Consider the following 15,441-nt stretch of genomic DNA (forward strand, 5'->3'; position numbering starts at 1 on the left):
CAGAGAAAGCTTTTCCTAATCCCACGAGTTCAAGATTGGCTTATACCCTGACACATGAAAGGTTATGGCCATTCCAAATCTGGCTCGCTCTCCCTCCCTTTATTTTTGTTCTTTTTCATTTTTAATATTAAAAGGACTCGTGCGACAGGACTACATTTGGGGCAAAATGAGGGGTTTACTTGGAAGACTTACAAAAACTAAGACAAATAGACACTTTGCCAGGGAAATGTACCCCAAAGTCCAGTGAACATGTAACAAGCCTCCAGTTACCTGTTGGGTTTGCGCTTCAGCCTTTCAGCTGTACAGGTTTGAGTCAACGCTTGGTGAAGTCCACAAAAGACTGTCCGGTGTCTACAGTGCCCTGTGAGTCAAATCCCTTGAGGGCTGAGTAATTGTTATTCTGTGTGGACTTTGTGGGCAAGAGGGGCGAAGGCAACACACTGAGCCAGTGGTTACAGAAAGAACTTTTTCAATCAAAGATTTATTCTTCCTCCCCCACGCCGGTCGGTCGTGTTTGCAACTCCAAGCCTCGGTGGAGCTAGGGGGCCAGCAAATCAGACTGACTACAAAAAGAAAAGTGTGAAATGGACTAATCGTCTCTCCTTGTGCAAGGGGGAAGGCGACAAAGAGCCAAACAAGGGGATCACTGATGAAAAATAAATAAGATTCTCCGTGTTGCGTTTCGGTGGAAGCATTCCAAGTGCCATTCACAGCAGAAGGAATGAAACTTGTTTGTAAAAAATATAATATTTACCTAAAAGGGGGAGAAGTTGTTTCACACCTTTAAATAAGAAGATAAAGTTGAAAATCAAGACTCAAGCTGATTGCCTGTTATCCAGGGCCAGATTTGGAGCTGGTGTAAATGGGTGTGACTCCACCGAAGTCAGTGGAATGGGATTTGCTTGCAGGGGACTGGAATTATCCCTCTGTGTTAGTTCTAAATTGCAGAACTTCTCTGATGGTTCCAGTTTATAAAGTCCTTGTTTCACGGGGACAGCCCTGTCCTGCCTGCAACCTCGTGACCCCTCGTCCCCATGTCTCCCCAGTGCACACAGAGTGTGCTGGTGGTAGGGAGCACACACTTTGCACTTTGGTGTCTTGATTGTGACAAATAATTCCTCCTCTCCCCCCCTTCGGCAGCCCAAAGAGGGGTGCGGGCGGGTGTGGTGGGGGCTGTGGAGGTTTGTTGCCTGCGGCAAAGCCACCTTCCTCCATTCCTTCTCATTTCATAACACCCAGCCATCTGCCAAATCAAGGCAGATTAAAGCCGGCCAAATTCAATTTCTCCCCGCTGCCACGGCGGCGCAGCATCTGGGGCTAACGTGTCCCCGACAAAGCGAACATGACAGCCACATTGCTTTTTTGTCACATCTCGTACCGCGGTGAGCTTCGAAAAGTCTCATCAAAATTTATTGATGTCTCCCATATTGCCGCGCTGAGGAAGGGAGGGGCCGGCGTGTGCGGATCCGTGCGCGCGCCGGGGTGCGTGTGTGCGCGGGTATATTAATGTTCCTGAAGTAGATCTCATTTGATATGTCTTGTTCTATTGTCAGCAGCTGTTTGGCGAGGCTTTTTAATACTTTCTGGCTGCCGATCACTCATCCTTAGCCTGGGATGCCGGCTTGCATACAGATTTTGTTATTAAACACAATTCCATCCCCCTCCCCATCGCCGCCTCCGCCCGCTCACCTCCCCCTCCGCCCACCCATCCATCATCTCCCCGGGGCTACGGAGAGGTGGGAGCCCGCCACCCCGCCACAATGTACTTACAAGTGCAGGCGTTGGGCTGGCAACATATTTCAAGCGCCTTTTGCCGGCTGCCGGTGCTTTGCGTTGACAAATCGAATCACGGGGAAATAATTTATTTCCTAATGCTGTTTGCAGCGTGTTAGCGGGAGAATTTACATGAGAGAAATTACTTTAATAAGCAAAACATTACAGCGCGGGCCTCCCCGCCATGTCGGCGGTGATGGGTAATTGTTTCAAGTTTAACCTGTCTGGAGGGGGGAAGGTGTTATTAAATCTGTGATAGAAATGGAGCCGTGTGAGTCTGGTGTAGCTGAAACAAAACACAGGACTATGTAGCACTTTAAAGCCCAACAAGATGGTTTATTAGGTGAGGAGCTTTCGTGGGCCAGACCCACTTCCTCAGATCAAATAGTGGAAGAAAATTGGCACGACCAGATATACCAAAGGAAACGTTTTAATTGTATCCTTTGGTATATATGGTTGTGACAATTTTCTTCCACTATTTGATCTGAGGAAGTGGGTCTGGCCCACGAAAGCTCCTCACCTAATAAACCATCTTGTTGGTCTTTAAAGCGCTACATAGTCCTGTGTTTTATTAAATCTGTGGCATCTCACACCAGGGAGGGGTCGGCGGGGAGGAGGGCGCTGACAGCGATCGCATTCCCCTTGGAAAAGGAGCCACGGCCCGGGGACTCCGGCCGGCGGCAGAACGGCACCTCAGCTCTGATGGCGGGGTGGGGAGGGGAGTTTCCTGCATCTCGTTCGTTTTCGGGGCGAATCTCGCTCTCTCTCTCTCTTCTCCTGCTTTCCCAGTCCCTGGCCCTGCACAGCGCCGAGCGCCCTCAGTGCCTTAGTTTCCCTCTAGGGCGGGGGCGGGCACGCAGGGAGAATTGCAGCCCCGCCCGGCTCCTCAGCAGAGCCGCCCAGCAGGGGCCGGTGTGAGGCTGGCTGCTGGCGGTGGCGGGCGAGGTCCGCGAGCTGGGGCGGAGCTGGGCGCCTCTCCGCGGTCCCCGACTCCCTGGGGCCGGGGCTGTGTGGTGGCTGCCTGGCTGCTCCCGGGGCAGGCCGCGTGGCGGGCGGCTGCTGGAGCTGGGGCCGGGGCTGTGGTGCTCCGCGCATGGGGCGGGGCCCCCCTGTGTCCCTGTTCCCCCCTCATTGCCCTCCGACTCTCAGAGCCCCCTGCCAGCTCCCCACAAGGCGCTGCTTCAGCCCTGCACTCCCTGCACACGCTGGGGGGCCGGCAGCAGCTTCCCCCTGCCGCAGGCTGGACTCCCAGCCAGCCCCGTGGGGAGCACCCTGGGGCAGCCCCTGCCCCGGAGCAGCTCCCTGGGGAGAGGGGGCAGGTCTTGCCTTCTCCCACGAGGGGGGGCAGGGCTCGGGGGCCGGGCTGGGGTCTCTGCACTGCGAGAGTCTCTCACGCTGGCACCCGCCCGACAAGCGCCCGTGACCTCAGCGTTGGTGCACGAGACACAGCTTTGTGGGAAATCGTAGCCGGCTCCCGGCTGGGGGCCACACCGGGTCGGGCCCCTCGTTGCTGCTTTGTGGGGCCCGCGGTCCCCAGGAGAGGTGACGGCAGCCGGCAGGGGAGGGAATGGGCTTCCCGGTGCAAAATCTCCTCAGGTGTGCGAGGTGGGGACTGCTAGGCCCAAACCCTTCCCCGCTGGCTACGCTGCCCCGTCTCTGATCTGCCCCCGTACTCCCGCCCCGGTCTCTCCCCACCGTGCCGTGCGGAGGCCGGGCCCACTCACTCTCCTCTTTTCTCTCTTGGCAGTAAGAACTCGCTGCTGAAGGAGCCCGTGGCGCCCGGCACCCCCAAGGTAAGTGCGGAAAAGCGCCACGCCGTTTCACGCTCACTGACCGTGACCTCTTCCACGCCCGCTCCCCCTCACGGGCGGGTGGGGACGTGCGCACGCCAGGCCCGGGACGACGAGTGTCTCTTGCACGGGGGCTGCCTGTCGTGGTTCCCCCCTGCGGCGAAATGCTCGTTTTCGAGCGCCGGCCTATCCAGCTGAGGGAGGAAGGGAGGGGATCGGTGGGAGGCCGCATCCGCCAGGCCGGCTGTCAGGAGAGCTCCCCGCCCACGCCACGCCACCCCTCCTTGCACCGGAAGGACCGTGCCGCCGCAGGGTGGGCCAGCCGCCAGGACGCCGGGCTGCGTCCCACCACAGCCGGGAGCCAAGGCGGCTCGTTGAGTTCAAAGCGCCAGCCAGGGCTGGCGGCAGCAGAGCCAGACGCCGGCTGGGAAAGGGCGAGTCAGACCGTCCGGGGGAGTGATGCCGAGCAGGAAGACGCGCCGCTGCTCCGGGTAGAAATGGCGCCACATGTTGACCCTCCCTACAGTCCCTTCAGCCCAGCACGGTTCCCAGTTCCGAGAGCCCCAGGGGTCGCCCTCAACGTGCAGCATCCCCATTACTGGCTCTGCTCCCGTGACGAGGCCCCACACGCCCCTGAGTCACGGCGCCGTGCTGGCCCCCTTTTGATAGATTGGGAAACTGAGGCAAGGAGACATCAAGTGACGTGCCCACGGCCGCGGAGATTAAGAGGCTGGGGCAGACTCCATGCATCCTGCCTGCCAGTCTGCCCGGCTCCGCGGCGGGTTGGCCCAGCTCAGCGAGGCTGGAATCCGGAGTTGAAAAGGTCTCCGTTGGGTTTTAGCCACGCCCTGCGTGCCGTTCAGCAGTGAAACCCGCTTGTTTCCAGGTAAGACAGTCACCGGGAACCGGGTGTCAGAGCTCCTGGGCCCGGTGTGGGCAGGCACTTGCACTCTGAACTTACCTGCTCTGTGCCTCAGTTTCCCCATCACACACAGACACACACACACATGAGAGGCCCTCTCAGGTGGAAGCTGGGAGAGCTGCAGTGCCAGGTTGGGGGTGGATGTTACCATGTAACGGTTTCCCAAGACCTCCAGGAAAAGAGGTCACGGTAACAGGGAGAGTAGGGACACAGCGACACAGTCGCGCATACCTTGAAATAAGCGCCGCAAAGTTTCGAAATAGATCGCTATTCCAGCGTCTTCCTTACTCCTCGGGCAAGGAGGTTTATAGGAAACCAGAACAAGAAGCCCGTTATTTCGAATACATTTCGAATAACGGGCGTGCTCTTATGATGCACAGAAGCTATTTCGGAATAAGGGTCGTTATCCCAAAATAGCGCCGCTGTGTAGACATACCCTAAGTGACATGCCTGAGGTCAAAAGTAAGTCAGTGGCACAGTCAGGACTAGAACTGGGGCGCTCCCCGGTTGCATACTGAGAGCAAGACACAGCTGTCTCGGCACCTCCGCTAAGTCAGAGCCTGGTGTGAAAAACAAGCATTGAGAAAACCCCACACCCCAAAGCATGTTTAAAAGATCCAGACTCTGTGCAGCTGCCTTTCGCCATCGCAAAGGGGCAGGAAAGGGCGCGGTGAACTAAAACCCCTGTGCGTGGCAGGGTGCCCTCTCACCGGCTGTCAGGCTGCCTGCAGATGGCGCGCGGGCCCCCACTGCAGAGCCCAAGGGAGAGGGCGAGGGCAAGAGAGGCGGATTAGCCGCGTGGAGGTAAACACGCTGCGCTGGTGACAAACACCGGATAAGTCCGTCTCTCGGCAGGCCGGGGCGTTGGAAGCTTCCAGGGACAAAGAATCCCATTTGCTGCACGAGAAGGGATTAAACTGGCACAGGAGCGTCGCTCTGCGTGAAAGAGATCCCTCGGCCCCCCCCCCCCCCCCCCGTCGCCACACGGCTGGCTGAGTTACGGCGTTCCAGGCCCGGGGGCCCCTGTCGGAACCCGACCTGCCGGCCGGGAAGGGATGCACCCGTGTGGCAGAGAAGAGGGGCGGGTGGTGAGTCAGACCTGCAAGGGACACGGTGCTCCGACTCGCTTTGCAGCCATCTTTCCCCCAGGCCAGGAGAGCTGGGTTTCTCTCTTGCAGGGGGCTGCTCCTCGGCCTGGCCCTGCGCTCCTAGGGCCTGGCAGGAAGGCTGCCACAGCCAAGCGTGAGAGGCTAAGCCAGGCTCCCCTCAGCCGGTCTGCGCGGTGCACATCTGCTAACGTCCCCGCCAGGCACCGTCTCCATGAAAGAGGGTGGGGGGACAGACCGGCCGGGTGTTACCGACAGTCCCTGGCACCAGCCCTGCTACTCTGGAAAGTGCTGGGAGGGGTCTCTGAGCAGCAGGTCGAGTCCCACGGCTGATTTTCTCCTGTCCTGGAGCTGCTGGGCCGGGCCCCGCCCGGCATGACTGGTGGAGGTGGGTTGTTTTAACTCCAGACCTTCTCCAAGAGTCTGTTGTGTATTCAGAGCCCTTGTGTGTGCTCCCTGCTCGCCCCGCACTCCCCCACAACCGCCTCGCTCCCCCGGCAAAGGTCGGGCCGGGCAAGCCAATCCCTGCTGTAAGCCCGTGTCTCGCCTCCGCTGGCTCCCTGCCCCTGAAGAACTGTCACTCACCGCGCGGGGTCAATTTCCATGGCACGATGTCAAAGAAAATCCAATCACTCAACGCGGTATGTGATGAATCCCAGATTATTATATCGGATTCTTCTATTACTGGAGCTGGCGGAGATCGCGAGGGCCCGGCTCCCGGCTGCAAAGCCACTCTCCCTCCCTGCCCGTCAGCGGCTACGAAGGAACCCAGCTCAGCATCTGTGTTCCTAGGGGGCAGGCCCCCCAGCCTGTGACTGCTGCCCAGCCTGGACCAGCCGCTGCTGCTTGACCCCTGCCGGTGGTGGCTCCTTTGGCAGAGCTCGATTTTGAGCCGTCTTCCCGGGCACGTGGCTCCGGGTGTCAAGCGCCTGGGAGCTCTTCTCTGTCCTGGCCTCCTCCCTTCCTGCGCCCAGCCGCTGTTCCGGGTCCTGAATCGATGCTGCCTCTGCTCCCAGTGGCCTTGGTCTGCTGCTCTGCTTCCAGCCCGCCCTGCCTGGGACAGCCCTGGAGGCCTTGTTCCCGGAGCTCTCTCCCCACCGGGGATGGAGCCAGCTGCCGAGTCCCAAGGCCTGCAGGGGCCAGGCAGCCTTGTACGTCTGCCCTGCGTCTGAGGGGCTGTGAGGAGCCGCCCAGCGCCCCCCCCCCCCCGTATTCACACCCTGCGGACACCGCGGAGGAGCCTTTGAGCGGGAGATACCACGGCGGCGAGGGAGCCAGCCCAGCAGGCCCGGAGCAAGAGAGGGAGGCGGGTCTCACTGACACCCGCGAGAGGCCCAAAGGGTCCGTGATGCTTCTCCAGCACCTCAGGCCTAGGCATGTGCGCGCTTCGCCCCAGCTCTCCTGCGAGAGGCGGCCGGCGGCGCCTTCCACCCCTCCTGGCCTCGCTCGGGAGAAGCTACCGCAGAGCTGACCTGAAACCAGCCGGCTCCCGCGCCGCAGCCGGGCAGCGTGAGCAGGAAGAGGCGGCGTTTCCCGCTCTCGTGCTGAGGCCTGGTGCAGCCTGATCGCCGGGGAGACCAGCCCCCGCCCCAAGGGAGGAGAGAGCGTGGGGAAAAGGGGGGGCGCAGAGAAGAAGCAGGAGGAGGAAAGTCCTTCGACAGCCCATGGCGGGACAATATTCTGTGCCTCATGGCTGCTTCGCACCCGGCCCGGGGCCTGAGCTGCCCAGCCCCACCCCAACAGCAACGACCATTAGCCACCAACAGGCAGACCTACCTAACACGGCCTCCGCGCGCGCCCCGCTAGCTGCTTTCTCACCCGTGCTCGGGGCTGCCCCCTTTTTACAGTGGGGCCTGGAGAAAGGAGATTCTGGAGTCCCAAAGTCCACGATCCACATGACTGGTGCCCCGCCAATAACTGATGAGCCGGCCCGTTTGATCACAGACGGCCTGCGGCCAAATGAGGAGTCTCTTCATTTGCATGCCCTGTTTTTCACATTCCCTCCCCCCCACATTCATAATTCTCCACCGAAGCCTTTCAGTGACTAGCTGCTTCCCAGGAAAGGGATTGTCCGTGGACAATTGGCGCTGAGTGTGATATCCCAAAAAATCAACCTGCCGTTGGTTAGCTGTCACTGGACACGTAAGTCACACAGGATTACTGCTGTTCCTTGTTTGGATGAGGGTAACTCCATGGACCAGGTTGCTGACATGAATCCCAGTAAAAGAGTCGTTTTTACACAATGCATGATTCACCTGTGGAACTCACTGCCACAGGATATCCATGGAGGCCAAGAGCTTAATAGGATTCCAAAGGAGATTAGACATTTATATGCATAGTGAAACCATCTTCAGGGAGAGGTACAGGGACATGATTTAACCTCTCATGCTTTAGGGTGTTGTTAATGTCTAACTGATGGGGGCTACGGAGAAATATCCCTCATCGTTCCATCGTTGCTCCCTAGGTTTTTCTTGCACCTTCCTCTGAAGGAGCTGACGCTGACCACGGAAGAGATTCTGCTGATCTGTTCAGGGAGCTCACCATTTATTTCCCGGCAGCAATTTCGAATATACCTTGAAACGTTTCTCTTTACATTAACGTTTCAGCCTGCCAGCTGGCTGCCGTTGCAGCCTCGTGGCACAGAGGAATGGCGAGGAGCCGCTTCCGCGTCTTCTCCCAGAGAACGATTGTGGCTGATTCGTTTTCGGAGTGTGCCCAGCTTCGGTGAGGGTGCCTCGAAGCAGGCAGCCGACATCCTGCGCGGAGACCTCCGGCGGTGCTGGGAACACAGCGACAACGCTTGTGTCCCTTCTTTGACAGCCTCGGAGAACAGATTGGAAAGGAATTACTACCCCGAGTGGGAAATCTGACCCCTAAAGCCCTCCAAAACAAAAGAGCTTTGACAGCAAGCTAGCTATGGAGCCTTAAACCTTGGCAAAATCTCAGTCTTAAACCCTTCCCGGCGGCCTCAGGCTAACCGGAACTGCGAGCCCAGCCAGGGAGCTCTGCTGCAGCGCGGTCTAGTGGTGGGAGCAAGAAGCCAGGCTCTGGAGTCCTAACTTGGCCACGTCACTGACTGGCTGTGGGAGGACATTTAGCACAGCCGGCCTGGCTGGCTAATGAAGAACACTTGAGAGCGAACGTGGCTACGGGACGACCGTGGAGCTGTCTACAGGGTGTGAACACGGGAGGACGGGGTTAGGAGGGAGGGGTTAAAATGAGGAGCAATGGCCTGGCATGAGGCGAGGACGCATGAAGGCTGGAGAGAGGCAAATCTGTGAGGCTCTCGGTCTGTCTCACCGCCCCCTCGACTGCCTGCTGTGTTTCTAAGGCCCCTCCCCCCGTGGTACCTCCCTGCCGCCCAAGAGAAGCAGAAGACGTCATCGGACAAGTTGGTTTCAAGCTTGGCGGGATGTAACGTGAAGCCTGTCGGCACGGAAACAGCCTGGCTCGTGTAATAGGCCTGGCGTGGGCGTCTGCAGCACACGAGCCGTCCCTCCATCGTGCAGCCTAGAATCATAGAATCATAGAACCTTAGAGCTGGAAGAGACCTCAGAAGGTCATCAAGTCCAGCCCCCTGCTCTAGGCAGGACCAATCCCAACTAAATCAACCCAGCCAGGGCTTTGTCAAGCCGAGACTTAAACACCTCTAGGGATGGAGACTCCACCACTTCCCTAGGGAACCCAGCCCAGCGCTTCACCACCCTCCTAGGGAAATAGTTTTTCCTAATATCCAACCTGGACCTCTCCCACCACAACTTGAGCCCATTGCTCCTTGTTCTGCCATCTGTCACCACTGAGAACAGCCTCTCTCCAGCCTCTTTGGAACCTCCCTTCAGGAAGTTGAAGGCTGCTATCAAATCCCCCCTCACTCTTCTCTTCTGCAGACTAAACAGACCCAACTCCCTCAGCCTCTCCTCATAAGTCATATGCTCCTGCCCCCTAATCATTTTGGTTGCCCTCCGCTGGCCCCTCTCCAATGCGTGAACCCTCTCCAATGCGTAGGAGACAGCCCGGGGCAAGTCATTTCCCCTCCCCTCCGGTGTGTGTCTTGTGCCTTTTGACTGGAAGCCCCCCGGGGGTGAGGCTGGCTCTGCGTGTGTGTCAGGGGGCCCCGACCTGGCCCTGGGGTGTGCTGCTGTAACACAGCGAGCACACGAACCCCCCGAGAGGCGCAGTCTGCAGCGAGGCTCCCTTCGGCCCCGTTTCCTCCCCAGGAGCATGCTGGTTCTGACACTGCCCCGGCGTTACACCTGGCCGCGGCACCAGCCTGCTCTTCTGCTGTCGCCGGTGGGGGGCGAGGTTAGCTCCGGCTTTCCTGGCAGCAGGATCAGGCCCGTAAGAAAGTTTCTCCGGCCTCAGCATCGTTGCGTGCAGGCTCCTCCAGGACTCGCATCAAACCCAGCCGGCGGAGGGCGGGGGGCGGAGCTGGTATCAGTCCTGGCTTTCAGGTTACAGTTCCCAAGTGATAACAGCTATTAGCGACACTTTGACGGCTTCCCCGCCGCGGCGGGGAGGGAAGGAAACAGCAAACATGTCAAGCCATCACCTCCATGTTAAGTGATAAGTACCTATTTAGCCGGCAGAGGTAAGGCTGAACGCACCCACCAGGAAGCACTTTGGGCCGAAATAAAACGAGGGCCAGTGCGAGCTAGGAAAGGAAGGGTTCGGGCGTTTGTTCGGCTGACAGCAGCTGTGATAGATTGTGTAAGAAAAATAGACTCCCTGTGTTTTTCTGGGGCTATCAGAAAGCAAGAGTCCAGCACTTAATAGTCTCAAATGGCTGGCCTTGAAAGGAAACAGGATGTCAAAGGCATCTGCCAGCCTCTCCCCAGGCTGACGTCTGACCTCTCTGCAGCACAGGGAGAAGGTAGTTAAGGGTGGGGGAGGCGACGGTTAGTGTGTGCTGGCAATTTCAAGCCATTTCCTTGGTGCGGTCGGTGGCGGCACCCCTACACGAACCATCTCCGGCTCTCTCCCAGGCGCCCTCTCTCGTGTGCCGTGCAAGAGTCCCGTGAGATCTGTTTGCACGCGCGAGTGTGCGTGTCCACCTGCAGGCACCACGCCGTGCTCCCACGCCGCGCACACGGATGGGCGTGGTTGCCCACACAGGCACGCCCGTATGCAGCAGCATATATTTGTGTAAACCCATGTGCCCGGTTACACATGCCTGTGCAGGTGTGCCCATGCATCCACGTGCATGCCAGTCCTTTCACACATGGAATTTTCCTACACGGCCAGGGCATGCGAGGTGCCCCGAGACTGGTACTCTGCCCAGCTGCAGAATTTGCCGAAGAAGGCACCACTCCTGGAACTCAGGGAATTCAGCTTTCGTTTACACACAAACGAAGGACCCGATCCTCTGACGTCCTATGGCTGCTTTGCACCGCTCCTGCAACGTGGCCCTAACACCAGCCACGGGGGATCACTGCAAGAGGGACTGTTCGTGACCTAGGGCTGTAATTAGGACTGCTACAACCCTCTGGCTTTCCCCTCTTTTTCCTGCTGGTGTGGCAGGGGGCGTGGCCATAACACTGCTGCTTGGTTACTGTTTGCAGCCAGTGTAAATGAGAGCTCCCCTCGGGCTGCTCTAGTTCGGCATGAGGGAGCCTCTGTGCCCAGTGTTGCCATAGGGTTGGGCGAGCATTGAGCTTTTGGGCTGATGGCAGGATCATTTGTAATGAATCGAGAACAAACACTTTGGAAATGAAACAAAGCTGCTGCAGCCTTTCTAGACACCGCCCCCGAGCTCTGCAGAATGGAGCATTCGGGTCCACACATGCAGAAAGTGAAATTCACCCCCTGGCAGAGATCCAGCATACGGTGAACACACACCCTGGGACTTGGGCCTTTGTGCTCCACCTTCTGCTCGGGGACTGAATCTAAACAATGCATCTGCCCTCTCCATGCTTGCGCACACATTCACTGGTGCCCGTGCTCACAGCCACAAAGTCCCCCCGCCCGCCCAGACACAGCGAACCCTCTTCCCGCTCCGGATCCTGGAAGTCAGGCTCCCGAGGGAAGGGAAGCAGCAGGAGGCAAAGCTGGTAGGGGAAGAGAGAAGAAAGTGAACGTTCGTTGACGGGAGCCACGCCGGAGACATGGCTGCCCAGACCGGCAGTCGGGGAGGGAGGAGAGGGTGAGCACACGTCTTGGACAAGATTGATGGCCTCGTTGCCATTAAGAAAAAAATTAGCCGGTGGCGGCTATCATATTAAAGGGTGAAGAAGCCGTGAATTATTTTCTTAAAGATCTTATCGCTTACAATGATAATTTTACCTTCCAAAAGGCCACTTTTAATGAGGCGAGCCAGGCAAAAAGTCATGATTTAATGCCAGATTTTTTTTTTCCAAACACATTTTACTGCTTTTTTGTCCATGTTTAAAAAGCGCCGATGACCTTTTTTTATTTAGCTTGCCCCAGGTGTAATGCTGCGGCTGATCCTCTTAGGGTTTATAACCTCTACCGAGAGTGCCTCTATCCTATGGAGAAATGATTTAAAGGGGAGGGAGAAATATGAGGCTGCGCTGGCACTCGCGCAAGGCCCTTGCTGTGTCTTTCAACCCCCAAGAGGCGGCTTGGCTTGGCTTGGCTTGCCAGGGAGGGGCGAGGGGAGCTTGCCCGGAGTCCTTGGCCCAGGGATACAAAGCCTGCTTACGCACAATCTGGTCCGGGTCTGAAACTGGATTACGGCTGCTATGTGGAGCAAGGGGCCAGAGGCAAGCTCTGCAGGGCCTGTTTCCCCAGCAAGAAAAGGATCGATTCAGGGTAAAGGTCTCTTGTCCACGCAATGAGGAATCCTGCTGGGAAGTCACCTCCGGGCCATGTCAGCCTAAAAGGATCATCTTTGCCTGTCATCGAACCCTAGAACGGGAAGGGACCTTGAGAGGTCATCGAGTCCAGCCCCCTGCCCTCACGGCAGGACCCAGCACCGTCTAGACCAGCCCTGGCAGGTGTCTGTCTAACCTGCTCTGAAATATCCCCAGGGATGGAGATTCCACAACCTCTCCAGGCAACTTATTCCAGTGTTTCACCACCCTGACAGGCAGGAAGTTTTTCCTAATGTCCAACCTAAACCTCCCTTGCTGCAGTTTAAGCCCATTGCTTCTTGTCCAATCACCAGAGGCCAAGGAGAACAATTTTTCTTCCTCCCCCTTGTAACACCCTTGAAAGCTGCTCTCATGTCCCCCCTCGGTCTTCTCCTTTCCAAACTAAACAAGCCCAGTTCTTTCAGATTTCCCTCACAGCTCATGGCTTCTAGACCTTTAGTCCTTTGAATCATGTTTGTTGCGCTCGCGTGTACAAACACACCAGAGTCCTGTGTGCGAGAGCCAGAGAACTAAATCAGGATAATATGACTCCATCACTGGAGATATGTAAGAGCAGGTTAGACAGACATCTATCAGGGATGATCCACAGTGCTTGGTCCTGCCGTGAGGGCAGGGGACTGGACTCAATGACCTCTCAAGGTCCCTTATGGTTCTAGTGTTCTAGGATTGTACGACTAGCACCCTGTAAATCCGCGGGTATCCACTTTATATCCGTGGGTATTCGCACCTGTGGGTGTGGCTGCAGATACCTGCGGCTCCTTTTTATGGATGCAGATAAACATTTTGTATCCGCTCTGGGCTCCATATGTGAGTCGTGCATCAGGGATACGTTCTGGGATGAGGGGACTGGGCTGGAGTTATGACACCCCCCCAAAGACAGATTCCTCTCGCAAACTGTAGCCCCATCTGCACTGTCGCCACTAACGTGACGGGATCTGGTGACCGCACAGACAGGGTTCAAACACAGCTCAGGCTTGTTACCAAGCCATGCAAGTCCGTGGCTGCAGCACTACTGGGGAGACAGATGAAATGTGGCTAGAGCCAGGTGGCCCTGCAAGACAGACCTAGCCAGTCCCACCCCCCGGCATAATATTCCTGCACTGTCCATGCCGGCGTTGCTCGGGCGACGTAGGTAGAATAACGGATGGTTCTCGCACAAGTGGCAGAAGTTTCAGGAAGACACGCTTTGTGCAAATGGCTGCTCACCAGGGGGTGCTACTTACGGACACGGTGCTCAGGCGGGCAAGCGCCGATGTGGGTGCGGGGAGTTTTCTAACGCCTGCTAGTGTTTTGGCAGGCCTCCAAGGGAACGGAGCATTTTTACTCCATCGGTTTCCTACCCTCTTGGACAGTGAAAAGCTCACGAGGAAATTGTGGGAGATTTTAGCCACTTCTCACCTCAGCAACAGGCCCCTTCCAGCTCCTGATATGACCTAGCACTAAACCCATAAGGGCTGACCCACGTTTGATTCCCAGGCGTCTCTGGCCCTGGTCCCTGGATTCGGCATTCTGGACTGGGCCTGTCTCTCTTTGTTACTGATCTCTAAGTGCAGGGGTGGGCAAGGATGCGGCTTGCGGGCCGGATGCTGCCTGCCAGCCCTGGGCCTCCCTGCCACTTCCCCGCCCCCAGGCCAGTGGGGACCTGGGGGCAGGAGAGTGGGCAAAGTTATTCGTTGTTCAAAGCAGCTAGCGGCTCCCTCCCCCGCCCCGCTAGGGGCGTGGCACCTCGAGGGACCCGCCCCTCTCTGCCAGAGGCCCCGCCCCTTCCAGAGTGGAGTTGGCCCGCGACCACGAACCAAACTTTGTGACGTGGCCCCCCTGCAGAAATGATTGACCGCCCGTGGCCTAGCGAATTGTGTTCGCATCCCCGGCTCTCCGACCCATGTCTCCGGGCCTCTTGCTGGACCCAGTGATGGACTTTTCCCCTGAGGAGATTCAACTTCAGGGGGTTGTTGGCTTCTCCCTGGAAAGCCTGGACCAGAATTTGTGCCACAGCTTGGTGGTTCGGTCCAAGACATGCAACGGCTTCATCTTCCCTAACTGGCTGTCTTGGGTCATCCTGGTGCTGGTCATTCTGCACGGAAATTGGCAGCGGCCAGTCAGGGACTGTCCAAGGGCTGGGGAAAGAGAGCCTGCTCCCCCATGGGAGTCCTGCGCCCTGAGCACGAAGACTGGGGCAGCGCTAGCACCACTAGGCACTACTACCCTGCTCTCTCCATGCTAGCTGTGCTAGCGGGGCAGGCATGAGCTCGGCCTGCAGAGGGCAGGTGCTCCTGGGGGCTGGTGCCACGGCAGAGCCTCTCCGCCCTTCCCCTCCAGCACTGAGATGCCAGGAGGCAGCCGTGAAACGACTGGTTAGGATAGAGGCGCCAAAATTGGGGTCGGCCTCATGCAGAAATAAGGTTGGTCTCAGACCGTGGCGAGTTTCTAACCCCCAGGCCCTACGCCTGCTTTCCCCCGTCTTCAGGCCTACGTGCCGGGCCGGCAAAGCTCCCGCCGCGTCGCGGGGAAATGAGAAAAGCAAATGAAGTCCGGTTTGCGCCCAGCCCTGGGGAAGTGCGCCGGGGCCCGGCGAGCGCGGGGTTCCACAGGCTGGCGAGGGGCTGCCGTGGGAAGTGCTTGCGCACCATGTAAAAATAGACAGTTTATTAATCTAAACTGCAAGTGTATGTAGAAGAGGCCTCGAGACTGACATCTTTGGGATTAGTTTAGCCCTGCGCTTTGCCAGAGGTCATCGCCATGGTGCTCGGGAGGGCGGTGGAATAAATGGGGCCGGCGTGCTGCCCGGGACCGCACGCTAAAAACTAATACATAACGTTTAATTTACTGTCTCCGGAGCGCGCCCGGCCATTTTTCACATAATAATATTGGATTAGAGCTACCGGCGGTGGGGGGCGGAGCAGGGAGCGGAAAGGACCGGTCGGGGGGGCGCTGTGTGTTTTTCTCGCCTGGACGATGACGTGTTTTTCACACACACACCCCCAGCACCGGGATGGTCAGCTTATTTCAGGAGGGTTTGC

The 15,441-nt window shown here is 57.8% G+C and overlaps 1 protein-coding gene across 6 annotated transcripts in view; it reads left to right on the top strand.

Annotated features, from left to right (window-relative positions):
* RNF220 (ring finger protein 220) overlaps positions 1–15,441 on the top strand; it is a 327,592-nt gene that overhangs the window by 218,546 nt on the left and 93,605 nt on the right. For all 6 annotated transcript variants that reach the window (XM_075935811.2, XM_075935812.2, XM_075935807.2 and 3 more), the window contains one exon: positions 3,521–3,566. In XM_075935811.2, coding sequence (XP_075791926.2) covers positions 3,521–3,566 — 46 coding nt within the window. The remainder of the gene's footprint in view (positions 1–3,520; positions 3,567–15,441) is intronic.

Source organism: Pelodiscus sinensis, chromosome 9 (assembly GCF_052426305.1).
Source record: "Pelodiscus sinensis isolate ZL-2025 chromosome 9, ASM5242630v1, whole genome shotgun sequence".
NCBI lineage: Eukaryota > Metazoa > Chordata > Testudines > Trionychidae > Pelodiscus > Pelodiscus sinensis.